The following is a 15,651-nucleotide window of genomic DNA, read 5'->3' on the forward strand; positions in this document are numbered from 1 at the left end:
TATAGGCTACTTTTTTTAGCAGTGTTTCTCAAACTTTTACCGAAGGCTCCCCCATATTTAATTTCCCCGTTTAGACCTAGCGATCTATAAAGCAGATGATGTTTCTTCGGCCAACGGTTTGACCATAACACTAAGCCTCTCCTGTCCCTTGTTATTTTCAACTAGATCTAAATCACTTGACCACATAAAAAGTTGCCCTATTTTTTTTTATCCTTATCTCCCCTTGGACAAGGTGAAGACAAAGACTCCAGTACGCACGAGTGATGGCGCTGGACGGTTTCGAGGAAACTACGACACACGGTGTGTCGCCACTGCACCGAGGACGTGGAAACAAGACACCACTTACTTTATGAATGTTGCTCTTCTGTTAGAAAGAAGATCTAAAAGAGAGAGAGAGAACTGGTTCGTGTGCGGTGTGCGGCATTTGGTCTGTCCTTGTACGGGGAAAAGGCGACCTTAAAACTTACTGACCGCTTCCTTGCACATGCTCTAAGGGAGTTCTCTCAGTCTCTCAGCATGGGTCACTACTAATGGGGTTTTCGAATCGGTTGCGCTGGTCTATGATGCCCGGGTACTCTGCCTCAACCTGGCACTCGGGTGGAAAACGATCGCTAGAGGAAGGGATTCGGCAAAATGTTGAAAATTTAACTTTTTAAAACCCCATCTGTCATATATCAGTTTTAGAACCCCTGTAATATTTGGTGACTAGTAGTCACTGAACTATTCCGTGCAGTTACCACGAGATTTTCTTGGTCGGAAGCTGACCACGAGGTGGACACCTCAGTTAACGGTGGACTCTTGTACAAGAGAGAGGAGCGTTGATATCTCCTCGAGTAGAAAGTATAAGTAGAAAGTGATTATTACACAAGTTATTTCTTTGGATGAAATTTGTGATGGCTGAAGTCGCCAATATCTTTTGTGAATTATTATGTGAATCAAATCCATGTGTCTATTAATGATACTCAATGTTGAGGTCGGAGAGTCCAGTATGTTAGTGTTCTCACAGCACCTGCAACTCTAGTGCGTGTGAGAAAGTATTTAGTTAACAAGCCAGAGAACATTATAGTAGTACCAGAAGAGGTATCTACAACGCACAGAGACATTCGCGTCATCACGCCTATAACAAGAACCAGGCTGTGACACCATCCAATAAAATAAACGAGTCAGCAATGACAAATATTTCCATCAAACACAATTAACTTGTTGAAATCATAGAAGTAGTAAAAAAAAAAAACTTGACTAACAAAAACATCCGAGCACAGTGATCTTAGAATAAGCATCATTGACTTTGTTAATTACTGACAAATGATTACTGATTACTGATCAATGACTTTACTAATTTTGACCAATTACTGACCAATGACTTTACTAATTACTAAAAGCCGAAATCTTGAACCGTTTTCCTATTGTAGTGCCCCAATAATTTTTTGCACTGTTTTGTTTTACATGTTTCGTATGACCGCTCAGATGTTCTGAAGATAATTATATCCTATCCCTAATTGTAGTGTGTGCTGGTCTATTTCGCTGTTATTCTACTCTCTATTATTTTCTTTATTTTTTTCGGATAGAGAGGAATTTACATTTGTTTTCTCAAAATGTATTTATTTATTATTCTATCTATCTGGATAGCATGAATAATATGATCATCAATGAATCTATGTACACACCCGCCATCTTGGAAACAAATGGCCGATACATAACATACCGCCATGAGCCCATCAACACACAGACAAACAGAACAAACGAGGCTTTCGCTAGCCCAACACTTGCCAACATATACTCAATATGTTGATTATCCTACAAGGCACGATAAAACCTTGGACATGTGTTATAGCAACATACAAATGGCCTACACATCTCGGTCGTTATTCCCCCTCGGAGACTGTCGGAGAGTCGAACCACACAATGATCCATCTTACACCTACTTACAAAACGGTTTAAAAAACAAAACCAAACCCAAAGTCCAGTCCATCCAGTCATGGTCTGACGACGCTGTTTTACAGCCACAAAGTTGTCTTGAGCAAACAGATTGGGACATGTTTGTAAACAACTGCCCAGACAGATGAACTTACCACAACTGTTAATTCGTACATCCAGTTCTGTGAAAACATGATTATACCAAAGAAGAAAATTAAAACATTCAGTAATAATAGACCTTGGATGACCAAAGAAATATAGGAAGCGATTCTATACAAAAAAAGAATGTTCAAGAGCAGTTCTTCTGAATTCATCTCAGCCAAAAGAGCCCTTAAAAAGAAATTATTTCAAGGAAAAGAGAGATTCAAGGAAAAAATTGAAAGCTCTTTCAAGAAAAATAACTCTAAAGCTTGTTGGAGTGGCTTGAAACAAATTACTAGCTACGTACCTAAGCGCGAGCCAATGTGCGTCGCTGACAATAACGAATTTGCCAATGAATTAAATGATTTCTACAGCCGGTTTGACTGCCACAACTTCGAAAAAGACCACAATGATTTATTGGCATCATTTGAAAACAGCAATATAAACCAGTCTCAAGAACTGTTTAATAAACAAGAAGTGACTAAAATATTTAAACAAGTAAACACCGCCAAAGTACCACGACATGATAAATTATGTGGCAAACTTGTAAAGCTATGTGCGTAACAACTGGCTTATATCTTTTGTGCTAAATTCAACAAGTCCTGGCAAACGCACACAATTTCTTCCATTTGAAAGACATCTGAAATAATTCCAGTACCCAAAAAGAAGATCATTGCTTCCAACAACGACCTACGTCCCTTAGCACTTACATCAATTCCAATGAAGCTCCTGGAGAAAATGATTTTAAAACATCTACTGAAAGAAGTCGAAACACGTCTTGACCCGCACCAGTTCGCTTACAAACCGTCAAGAAGTACAGAAGATGCAATACTATTCATGCTGAATTATCTATACCATCATCTTGATACTCAGAGACACTACGCCAGAGTATTATTCGTAGATTTTTCATCCGCATTCAACACCATTCAAACCATCCATGAAACAAAAACTATCTGAACTGAACGTTAGCAAAAACATACAAGCTTGGAGTCCAGATCTGCACATCAAACGCCCACAATATGTAAAAGTGAACGGGCATGTGTCAGGCACGAGAGAACTTAGAAATGGAGCGCCGCAGGGGTGCGTCCTGTCACCAGTATTGTATACCATATACACAAATGACATTCACAGCCTGTCAGCTGACACTCCCATCATAAAATTTGCTGACGACACAGCAATCATTGGCCTTATTGCAGGTGACGAAAATATGTACCATTCAACAATTAACACTTTTTACCAATGGTGTATAGATAACTTTTTAACTTTAAATGTTCAAAAAATTAAAGAAATGATTACTTATTTTAGGAAAAATAAAGGCCATATTGCAGAAATTCAGATACACAAACCAAGCCATAGAGCAAGTACAAGAATATAAATATCTAGGTACAACCATCAACAACAAGACGAAAGTGGACGCTATCATAACCTCTACACGAAAAATCACCAGCGACTCTTCTATCTCAGAAAGCTAAGAAAATTTAACATCGACAAAACAATAATCAAACTTTTCTACACAGCAACCATCAGCAGTCTAATTAACTTTGCCATCACCTGCTGGTATGGTAATACTTCACTGGCACAAAGACTTAGAGTAAATAGACTAACTCAAAAAGCATCGTATATCACTCAAATACAGCTACCATCTCTTGAAAAGCGTTTTCATGAAAGATGCTTTTCCAAAACACGATTCTTAAAGACAACCTGCACTTATTAAACCACTGTTACATAAGATCTGAACGGAGTGGTCTTCTCATTTCCATTAGGACTAAAACAGAAAGATTTAAAAAATTCCCTTATTCCAAATTTCGGTTAGAATGTTACAAGATCAGCTGTCGTCATCGAGAAGTACATTGAAGTCAAATTCATAATGTGCTGGTTGTGAATGTGTATATGTTTCAAAATGTTGCTCGAATTCTTCATCTATATTGTTATTGTACAGTATGGCTGCCTGGTCGTGCGGTTTGCACGCTGGACTGTCATTCAGATTTATCGATGGTCCCGGGTTCAAACCCTGTCCGCTCCCATCCCCCGTCGTCCTGCGGGAGGTTTGGACTAGGAAGTAATTATCTTCAACTCTGAAGGAACATCCGAAACATGTAAAACATTTTACAAAACAGTAGTTACGCTGAGGTGGTCAATTGTAGTCTAACAGAATTTCCATTTGTTGGATCAATAAAAATTGTCTTATCTTATCTTATTTAATCTTATCTTGGACCAGAATGTCTACTTTTTCATTTGCCTTCGTTTTTAATGTGTTTGTTTAATGAAGAACCTTACCAATTGTTTGAATTATTATTTTTTTTCTTTTCGAATAAATACCTAATACAAAAGAGTAACTGATTTCTCCCCCAGACGGTCGCTTCTTCAAGTTTTATAGACAGGCACGCTAGTGACGATGAGATCTATGGAGACACAGCGTTACCTGATCTACGAGCATTTATTATAGGCGCTGGGCGGAGCATCGTTGGCATTTATGATCACGTGATGTTGTTTACCGGGTAAGAAGTTTCCCTACATTTAATGGACCTCGTTCACCAATCGTAAACAAACAACATTTAGTCACGTGATCTTATTGATAAAACAACGAAACAAACTGTCACGTGGCAACCATCATGAAGTAAACATCAGATCGTAAATTATATAGAAGAGATAGAGCACCACGTAGCCCCGCCCCCCCCCAACAAACCTAAAAAAAAAAAAAAAAGAAAAAGCCGCTAATAGTCTTGCGTGGTTGGTCCGTCCTTCGTTTAAGCCCCCTCCCCCCCCTCCCCCCCCAAAAAAAAAAAAAAAAAAACTAGACAGATATTTAAAAAATCTGATATTATATTTTAAATATTGCAAAGTTCTGGTACAATGGCTTTTTAAAAATCTTTTGTAAAAAATACTGCTACGAATGTCCACTATCCTGGCTCTCTGCAGAATGCACCACACGACACAACGAACTTAAGAACCTCACAACTCAGGCCTCACAATCGCTCTTATATAGGGTCTTAACTGGCCTTCTCGAATCTTCTTGACCACTACCAGTTGATCACTTCCGCCGTGACCTGCGTACGTAATATTTACAACACTGGTCCTTGCCGAACTGGCGAGTATTGTCGCTGGTCACGGTTGACCGCTCGTCCTGTGCTAGACTGGGGCGATTTGGGTAGGCTAAAAACACATACTGTTACGACCACCTGTGTCACCACCAAGTTTCAAACAATACCTTTTGTTTTAAAGTTAATGATGCAAGGTTTTCTTTTTCGCATAAATATAGCCTACTCTTTTGAAAACAATTCATCAATCAAAGACACACAGATAAAGGCACATTTCTTATTCCATATGGAAGTTTGCACAAGTGCTCTCTCTTCCCTAGTGCTATTAGCGGATAGTATGGGCTGCCTTAATCAGTCAGGAAAAGCAACGACTTGGCATATTTCAAGTGACTTATAAACATGTATGACTAAATTGATACATAAATACGCCTAAAATGTAATCATCTTCTCTATTGAAGTAACGTTTATAATTAATAAGAAAATTAATACATCCTTGCCCTTCCTAAGTCTTAGAACGACAGTGGTTCATCTCGTAGAACGACAGTGGTTCATCTCGTAGAACGATTGTGGTTCATCTCGTAGAACGACTGTGGTTCATCTCGTAGAACGACTGTGGTTCATCTCGTAGAACGACAGTGGTTCATGTCGTAGAACGATTGTGGTTCATCTCGTAGAACGATTGTGGTTCATCTCTTAGAACGACTGTGGTTCATCTCGTATAACGACTGTGGTTCATCTCGTAGTACAACAGTGGTTCATCTCGTAGAACGACAGTGGTTCATCTCGTAGAACGATTGTGGTTCATCTCTTAGAACGACTGTGGTTCATCTCGTAGAACGACAGTGGTTCATCTCGTAGTACAACAGTGGTTCATCTCGTAGAACGACAGTGGTTCATCTCGTAGAACGACTGTGGCTCATCTCGTAGAACGACTGTGGTTCATGTCGTAGAACGACAGTGGTTCATCTCGTAGAACGACAGTGGTTCATCTCGTAGAACGATTGTGGTTCATCTCGTAGAACGACTGGGGTTCATCTCGTAGAATGACAGTGGTTCATCTCGTAGAACGATTGTGGTTCATCTCGTAGAACGACTGGGGTTCATCTCGTAGAACGACAGTGGTTCATCTCGTAGTACAACAGTGGTTCATCTAGTAGAACGATTGTGGTTCATCTCGTAGAACGACTGTGGTTCATGTCGTAGAACGACAGTGGTTCATCTCGTAGAACGACAGTGGTTCATCTCGTAGAACGACAGTGGTTCATCTCGTAGAACGATTGTGGTTCATCTCGTAGAACGATTGTGGTTCATCTCGTAGAACGACAGTGGTTCATCTCGTAGAACGACTGGGGTTCATCTCGTAGAATGACAGTGGTTCATCTCGTAGAACGATTGTGGTTCATCTCGTAGAACGACTGGGGTTCATCTCGTAGAACGACAGTGGTTCATCTCGTAGTACAACAGTGGTTCATCTAGTAGAACGATTGTGGTTCATCTCGTAGAACGACTGTGGTTCATGTCGTAGAACGACAGTGGTTCATCTCGTAGAACGATTGTGGTTCATCTCGTAGAACGATTGTGGTTCATCTCGTAGAACGACAGTGGTTCATCTCGTAGAACGATTGTGGTTCATCTCGTAGAACGATTGTGGTTCATCTCGTAGAACGACTGTGGTTCATGTCGTAGAACGACTGTGGTTCATCTCGTAGAACGATTGTGGTTCATCTCGTAGAACGATTGTGGTTCATCTCGTAGAACGACTGTGGTTCATCTCGTAGAACGACTGTGGTTCATGTCGTAGAACGACTGTGGTTCATCTCGTAGAACGACAGTGGTTCATCTCGTAGAACGACAGTGGTTCATCTCGTAGAACGACAGTGGTTCATCTCACTGCTGACACCTATTCTCGAGAGACATTTGGTTATTTCTATGATGATGAATGAATGTAAGGGAAATTATATCAAGGAAACAAAATATTTTTTTGTACATGCCGATTAACATTTATCCACAAAATTTAGTTATTTGTTGAAAAAAAAAATGTTATATATTACATTTGGTTTTCCTGATCAGCATCCCACTGATCTTGGTATCTGAACATAATTCTGTTGGCTCCAGACCATGTTGGTTAGTTTCCTAGTATTCGATTTCGCACTTGAGTCTCAGCTTTTGTTAAACGCTTGAGTGCAGGATTCGCGTTGATATCTTTAAGATTGTGATAGTTCACAGTAATCGTAAGCTTCTTGTCGTGGGATCTACATTCGTAGGAATTGCTATCACAGACAACGCTAATATCACCAGCGTCTCGGTTAAGTCTCTTTTTGACATGGTAGCCAACATGGTACCTATTGATTGTCTTGTTAAACATGGTACCTATTAGTTCATCTGTCTTGTTAAACGTGGTACCCATTATTTCATCTGTCTTGTTAAGCATGGTTTCTGTCAGTTCGTATGTCTTTTAAGTATGGTTCCTAACAGTTCATCTATCTATTATGGATCATGGTACCTATTGATTCATCTGTTTATGGAGCATGGTACCTATTGATTCATCTGTTTATGGAGCATGGTACCTATTGATTCATCTGTTTATGGAGCATGGTACCTATTGATTCATCTGTTTATGGAGCATGGCACCTATTGATTCATCTGTTTATGGAGCATGGTACCTATTGATTCATCTGTTTATGGAGCATGGTACCTATTGATTCACCTGTCTTATTGAGCATAGTACCTATTGATTCATCTGTCTTATTGAGCATGGTACCTATTGATTCACCTGTTTATTGAGCATGGTACCTATTGATTCATCTGTCTTATTGAGCATGGTACCTATTGATTCATCTGTCTTATTGAGCATGGTACCTATTGATTCATCTGTTTATTAAGCATGGTACGTATTGATTCATCTGTCTTATTGAACATGGTACCTATTGATTCATCTGTCTTATTGAGCATGGTACCTATTGATTCATCTGTTTATTAAGCATGGTACCTATTGATTCATCTGTTTATTGAGCATGGTACCTATTGATTTATCTGTCTTATTAAGCATGGCACCTATTGATTCATCTGTCTTATTGAGCATGGTACCTATTGATTCATCTGTTTATTGAGCATGGTACCTATTGATTCATCTGTTTATTGAGCATGGTACCTATTGATTCATCTGTCTTATTGAGCATGGTACCTATTGATTCATCTGTTTATTGAGCATGGTACCTATTGATTCACCTGTTTATCGAGCATGGTACCTATTGATTCATCTGTCTTATTGAGCATAGTACCTATTGATTCACCTGTTTATTGAGCATAGTACCTATTGATTCATCTGTCTTATTGAGCATGGTACCTATTGATTCATCTGTCTTATTGAGCATGGTACTTATTGATTCATCTGTTTATTAAGCATGGTACCTATTGATTCATCTGTTTATTGAGCATGGTACATATTTATTTATCTGTCTTATTAAGCATGGCACCTATTGATTCATCTGTTTATTGAGCATGGTACCTATTGATTCATCTGTTTATTGAGCATGGTACCTATTGATTCATCTGTTAATTGAGCATGGTACCTATTGATTCATATGTCTTATTGAGCATGGTACCTATTGATTCATCTGTTTATTGAGCATAGTACCTATTGATTTATTTGTCTTATTGAGCATGATACCTATTGATTCACCTGTTTATTGAGCATGGTACCTATTGACTCATCTGTCTTATTAAGCATAGTAAATATTGATTCATCTGTTTATTAAGCATGGTACCTATTGATTCATCTGTCTTATTGAGCTCTGTACATATTGATTCATCTGTCTTATTGAGCATGGTACATATTGATTCATCTGTTTATTGAGCATGGTACCTATTGATTCATCTGTTTATTAAGCATGGTACCTATCAGGGGCGGACTGGCTATATGGGCATCTGGGCAAATGCCCGGTGGGCCGGTACCAAAATGGGCCGGTAGGGCCACCGAAATGGCTGCATCGATGCCATTACGGCATATATCAAATTGTTAAAGGTTTTTATAGTATTCTCTTATAAAAAGGCCTTCTGGGCGTAATGTTTAAAAAGAAATCTTTCACAGACTCTACAGTGTAATACTATTTTAATTTAACACATTTTCCGAAATAATGTAATTATTCGTTGACAGTGCTAGTAGTAGGCTTCATTGTTTTAGGGCCTACATACTTAGCGATTAAAAAGCAACATAAGGCCTATATTTTGTATATAGATATTGGTTTCACTGTATGCATGCATACATTATCAAACTTATTATAATGATTTTGAGGACAGGCACACCTAGAAATGGATGCCTATCATATGATATAGAATTTGTGGGCCCGATTGTATAGACATGCCCGGGCTGATTTAGACACCCAGTCCGCCCCTGGTACCTATTGATTCATCTGTCTTATTGAGCATGGTACATATTGATTCATCTGTCTTATTGAGCATGGTACCTATTGATTTATCTGTCTTATTGAGCATGGTAAATATTGATTCATCTGTCTTATTGAGCATGGTACCTATTGATTCATATGTCTTATTGAGCATGGTACCTATTCATCTGTTTATTAAGCATGGTACCTATTGATTCATCTGTCTTATTGAGCACTGTACATATTGATTCATCTGTCTTATTGAGCATGGTACCTATTGATTCATCTGTTTATTGATCATGGTACCTATTGATTCATCTGTCTTGTTAAACATGGTACCTATTGATTCACCTGTCTTATTGAGCATGGTAAATATTGATTCATCTGTCTTATTGAGCATGGTACCTATTGATTCATCTGTTTATTGAGCATGGTACCTATTGATTCATCTGTTTATTGAGCATGGTACATATTGATTCATCTGTTTATTGAGCATGGTACCTATTGATTCATCTGTTTATTGAGCATGGTACCTATTGATTCCACTGTCTTATTGAGCATGGTACATATTGATTCATGTTTTATTTTTGGTACCTATTGATTCATCAGTTTATTGAGCATGGTATCTATTGATTCATCTGTCTTGTTAAACATGGCACCTATTGATTCACCTGTTTATTGAGCATGGTACCTATTGATTCATCTGTCTTATTAAGCATGGTACCTATAGGTTCACCTGCCTTGCTAAGCATAGTACATTTATCCATATCTCAAGTTAAATTTCAACTATGGTACAGATCTGTTCGTTAGATCTGTTCAATGACCTTGTTCAAAATGGCGCTTGGTTGATCTACAAACAGTCAGGTGTCCAGGTCCTCTTAATCTTCCATCAGAGCTAGCTGGAGACATTTTTTAAAGAGTTTCCTTGTTTCTTATCTTATATAATACAGACGTTACGTCAAAAAAGAAGATGATTACGTCCTACGCGTCATGCATTTAGTCATGCATATTAACCAATGACTTAAATGCAGCCAAGTCACTGGTTTTTCCTGGCTAGCTCAGGCAACCCATTCCATGCTCTAATAGCACTAGGGAAGAAGGAGTGTTTGTACAAATTTGTCCTAGCATATGGGACGAGGAATGTGCCTTTATCTTTGTGTCTTTCAGAGTATTTTATTAAATTTTGGTTTTTGTATTTGAAGATTATGGTTCAGTGTTTTATGTATGATTGCTACTTTACTTTTGAGCCTTCTGTCCTGAAGGCTTTCTTTTAAAGCATTTCAGTCTTTGTCATCGTATTTATTGTTTCAGCACTTTGAATTCAAGTTCGTGGATCATTTTCATAAAAGCCATAGAAAATTCTACTTTAAGACACCAATGTTGCATCTCTTTTTATCAGCCTCTCAGCAAACACTGCTCAACACAAAACAAACAACTTATGAACTTGAGCACTCCCCTTTCAAATAATGTTTTACTTCTTTTACTGCGTGTAATACTGAAGTACTTTATGAGAAGCAACACAAAACGACTGACTGTAATTGCTGGACTGAACTAGTTTCTCTGTCTCGTCCTACACTCTCGTTCTACTTTTGCTCGGGGTTTCACTGAACTGACGTCACTGAGGGGTGAATGTACGAAACTAAATTGTCTCTCTGACCTACTCGTTCTTTTTTTTTATTGGTCTACCAAGGCAATCTTGAAAAATCACAAAAACGCCAGTCCTTTCTACAAGATCTCATGACCTGATCACGTGATATTCAGGTGCATTATTCATATCACTATAATCCACCCTCACAAAAACTCTCCTAGCACCAGTACGGCGGACCAGCACCTTTCTCACCTTTTTCAATGTGGGGAAAATTATTACTTTTCTGGTATTTTAACGTTTATTATTAATTTATTAGTAATTTAAAGTTAGGCAATCCATCACTGAGTACCGGCACCTATTTTTTTTTTTTACAAAAAAGTACTGCATATAGGGTTAGGGTCGACTTGATCCGAGATTGAGCCAAAGAGTGTACAAACTTTTTACAAGGCAGACAGAATGAGTTGATTTTAAGCTTGGTAAAAATAGAGTCATTTAAATTCAGTTCAGTACATTTAACATTAATAACGAACAATTTCGTATCCATTCTTTTCATTACAGTTATGACCTCTATACATTGGACAATAACAATGATAAACAAAATACCTTAGGTAAGTGCTCTCTTTTCGGGTTAATGTCTTTAGACAGTAGGCCTACCTCAGCTCATGATCATACTTCCTTCCAGAATGTTGGTTGAGAATTAATTTGTTACAACAGCTTAATACTTAATAATTTAATTTGTGGGAAGCGTGGTCGAGAGGCTAAGTGCGCTTGAACTTGGCTTGTCTTGGCTACCTAGAAGGGGGCTCGAGGTTCGACACCCGACTCGGGCAGAGTTGCGTTTACTGAGCGCCTAAAGGCAGCACGGAAAACCAACTCCTAGATACCCCCTCCCCCCCCCACCGGTCCACAAATGAGATTGGACCAAAGCGCTCTGAGCATGCTATAAGCATGAAAGTAGCGCTATATAAAAGCTATAATAATAATACGTATTTAAATTTAATTTGTTTTTTTGTTTTTTTTTCCACGAACCAGATGCAATGTGAGTGTATGTATTCTACAGTTAACACGTTGTTTTGAAGTGTCAAATGTTTGACATGTTTTGGATGTTCCTTCAGAGTTGAAGAGAATCTATTTCCTAGTCCAAACCTCCCGCAGGAGGACGGGGGATGGCAGCGGGCAGGGTAGGAACCCTGGACCATGGAGACAACGGAACGACAGTCCGGCGAGCATACCGCACGAGCAGGCAGACATGTAGTGGGACGTAACGCTGTGGTCATATTTTAAACGTATTTCCTTTTTCTTGCTAAAAGTTCTCAATGTGGGTCTCTTTGTTTTGACTGATGACTTCATTAGACCGTGATTCAAGATTCGCAGTGAAATAACAAATCGAACAAGTAAAATTTAAGTTGTTTTTAAATGAAGTCTTCACTAATGAAGCCGTTTGATGGTCTATGATTTCTCATTTAATCAATTTCCTGTAGTCCTTATCATTGGAATGAGTCTTTCTTCTAAGTCTAAGCTTTACACATTCAAGTTCTTCTATTCACAATTCAGCTCAAGATTTCTACTTTGAGCTTGTGTGCAAGATGTTCATGAACGTCTATTTTATGTTGTTCATTTACGTGTCCTCTTTAGTGTTCACTTTTTAAAGCTGGTCAGACACCTTGAGTTATCACTTTTCTTGCCTCCAGTGCCGGCCTTAGATAAATCGAGGCCCTAGGGGAACTGCATTTGGTGGCCCTAAATGAAATGTGAACTACTGGCTCGAATTGCACAGTTCACGGCAGCACTTTTAAAACATAAAATAATATGGAAAGACAAAGGCTTAGCTCTCGGCACCAAAAACAGACTGATGCGCTCCCTGGTCATGGCCACATTTTTATATGCTTGTGAGTCTTGGACGCTGACTGCAGAGCTAGAGGAGAATCCTAGCAATGGAATTGAGATGCTACAGAAGGATCCTAGGGTATCACATTCAAAGACCGCATCACAAACCAAGAGATTGGAGACAGGGTTACTGCAGCGATTGGACCCCATGATGACCTGCTGACTATTGTAAAACAAAACGCAAGCTATGGCAATATTATGGCAATATTACAATATCTTCGGGGCTCGCAAAGACCTTCCTTCAGGAGACAGTACCAGGAAAAAAAAAGAGTCAGACAGGGAAAGCGATGGGAGGACAACATAAACGAATGGACGGGCCTGCCATTGAAAGAGGTTCTAACTGAGGCAAAAAAACAGAGAGGAATGGAGAAAGACGGTCGACGAATCTTGCATGGTGCCCCAACGGTCCAACAGACTAAGGCATAGGTAAAGGTAAAAGGTAAATGGAAAAAAAAAACAGCGAAAAAAAAATTAAAGCATTGTCTTCGATTCCGAAGATTAAAATAATTTGACTACGAAACCCAGTCGCAACCTTCATATTTTGTTACATCTAGTGTCGACCAAGCCTTTTTTTTTTTTGTAGAGCGTTATTGAGTCATAGATAGATTTAGGAAATTTAATAAGTAGCAATATCGGAACCAAACGTGTAGTCTGACAAAGACAGAAAGTACAAGACTAAAGATGCTCTAAGAATAGTGACAAGAGAGACGCTCAAGTTAGTAAAGCGGAAGTCATTTGTCCATGTAAATACATCTGTTCAACTTATTAACAATCGTTTTATCCCTTGAGAGCGCCTGAGAAGCCGAGCATGAGGATTGAGTGATCTAAATAGGAGCATAACTGTCTATTTAAGTTTCCTTTTCGTATTCGGCTCCTGTGGGTTAGGCCATCTTCTGTCAGATTATTTCCTTTATGGGGGAAATGGAACTTAATTTTACTGTAATATTTGATAATTATTCAGTAGTATTATTCTAATATTATTATTTGAAATAGGTAAAATAACACCTATGATATCACAATTTACTTATCAACTTAGCATGAACAATCACTTGTTTACAAATCTGAAAGATCATATGCAAAACCATATCCAGAACAAAACCTAAACCTATGTTCTAATAACCGAATCCTAATTTCTCTCAGGGATTGCTTATAATAACGAAATGTGCCTAACAAACGGAGGAAGCTCTTCTATGATAGAAGATCGCGAAGGCTATTCTACCTATACTATAGATACGGTAGCACATGAACTGGCTCATGGGTAATTCTTTGCTATTTACTTTGTTGGAAGGCTTTTATTATTCTACGTTATTTATTATATGAATTGTACAAGCATTAAACACCGGCTAACGTCCATAAATATTATATCTAGACTGGACATCATGGAGATATTTCAACACTGCAAAAAATGTAGTTAAATTTTTTTAAAGTTGAAACAAGGCGTTGTTTTCTAAAGCAGTTATAATAAAGTTATAAAGTAGTTGTTATTTTACACCCTAACCTATCATACCTATGTAACATAATTAAATGTTTACATCTAGATCTAGTAATTGAACATCTAGTCTCATAATTATTAATTTGCAATTTTTAGATACATAATCTAGAAAGATCTAGGTAATCAATATATTTAAATGTACATAAGATGACTTAATTCAATAGACGTGAATTTTTTAGATCGAGGATATTTGAAACAATATCTTAATGGAAACTAACAGAAAATGGCTTTATTTGATGAATTTGCCTGAATATATAGTCCTGTGATTAATATATATATATATATATATATATATATATATATATATATATATATATATATATATATATATATAACAACATTCTTATAAAAGTAAAATTCCCCTTTCAGACCTTGCGATCTGAATAGATGATGTTAAGGTCATCTGTTTATTTGGCCAAAGTTAACGAGCAGGGTGTCATGTGGCCAGCACAACGACCTACATCTTTGCTTTCCCCAACCAAAGTCAGGTACCTATTAGATTTGATTACACTTAGAGGCGCCCTAAAAATACCGAAATTCAAAATCTCAGTCTTCATCGAGATTCAAACCCAGGTCCCCAAGACTAGGAAGCCAAGCGCTTAACCACTCAACAACCGCGTCTACCTTTTTTGACTTATAAACAAATGAACTAATAGCGGAAATAAAGGAGGTTTGTTACATAGATTAAATGATACGCTTAGCGATAGTGTTGAAAGTTTTATTTCGTTGGATACATCAGCTGTGGGGAGAGTGGAAACTGCTGTGGGAGAGGGGGAACTGCTGTGGGGAGAGGGGGAACTGCTGTGGGGAGAAGGGAAAATGCTGTGGGAGAGGGGGAACTGCTGTGGGAGAGGGGGAACTGCTGTGGGGAGAGGGGAACTGCTGTAGGAGAGGGGGAACTGCTGTGGGGAGAGGGGAACTGCTTTTGGGAGAGGGGGAACTGCTGTAGGAGAGGGCGAACTGCTGTGGGGAGAGGGGAACTGCTTTTGGGAGAGGGGGAACTGCTGTGTGGGTGACATCGTTCCAACTAAAGCTAATGACCAGGCATTCATTATCATTTTTAGGAGTTGATTCATAGTCGCAATTCCCTGTCCTTGACATTATTTAGCTTGTCGTGAAATTCTTCAATAAAGAATTTTGCTCGTTCTTTAATTCACCATCCTGGGCAGTATTAGATTCGAGTGAATGCCTCCTGTAGGTTGT

At 38.5% G+C, this 15,651-nt stretch overlaps 1 protein-coding gene across 8 annotated transcripts in view; it reads left to right on the top strand.

Annotated features, from left to right (window-relative positions):
• LOC106058577 (A disintegrin and metalloproteinase with thrombospondin motifs like) overlaps nucleotides 1-15,651 on the top strand; it is a 76,174-nt gene that overhangs the window by 13,826 nt on the left and 46,697 nt on the right. For all 8 annotated transcript variants that reach the window (XR_008779341.1, XM_056038156.1, XM_056038155.1 and 5 more), the window contains 3 exons: nucleotides 4,411-4,556; nucleotides 11,628-11,677; nucleotides 14,097-14,214. Coding sequence is in view for 7 of the 8 variants with exons in the window: in XM_056038156.1 (XP_055894131.1) it covers nucleotides 4,411-4,556; nucleotides 11,628-11,677; nucleotides 14,097-14,214 (314 nt within the window). In the remaining variant the exon portion in view is untranslated. The remainder of the gene's footprint in view (nucleotides 1-4,410; nucleotides 4,557-11,627; nucleotides 11,678-14,096; nucleotides 14,215-15,651) is intronic.

Source organism: Biomphalaria glabrata, chromosome 8, assembly GCF_947242115.1.
Source record: "Biomphalaria glabrata chromosome 8, xgBioGlab47.1, whole genome shotgun sequence".
Lineage (NCBI taxonomy): Eukaryota > Metazoa > Mollusca > Gastropoda > Planorbidae > Biomphalaria > Biomphalaria glabrata.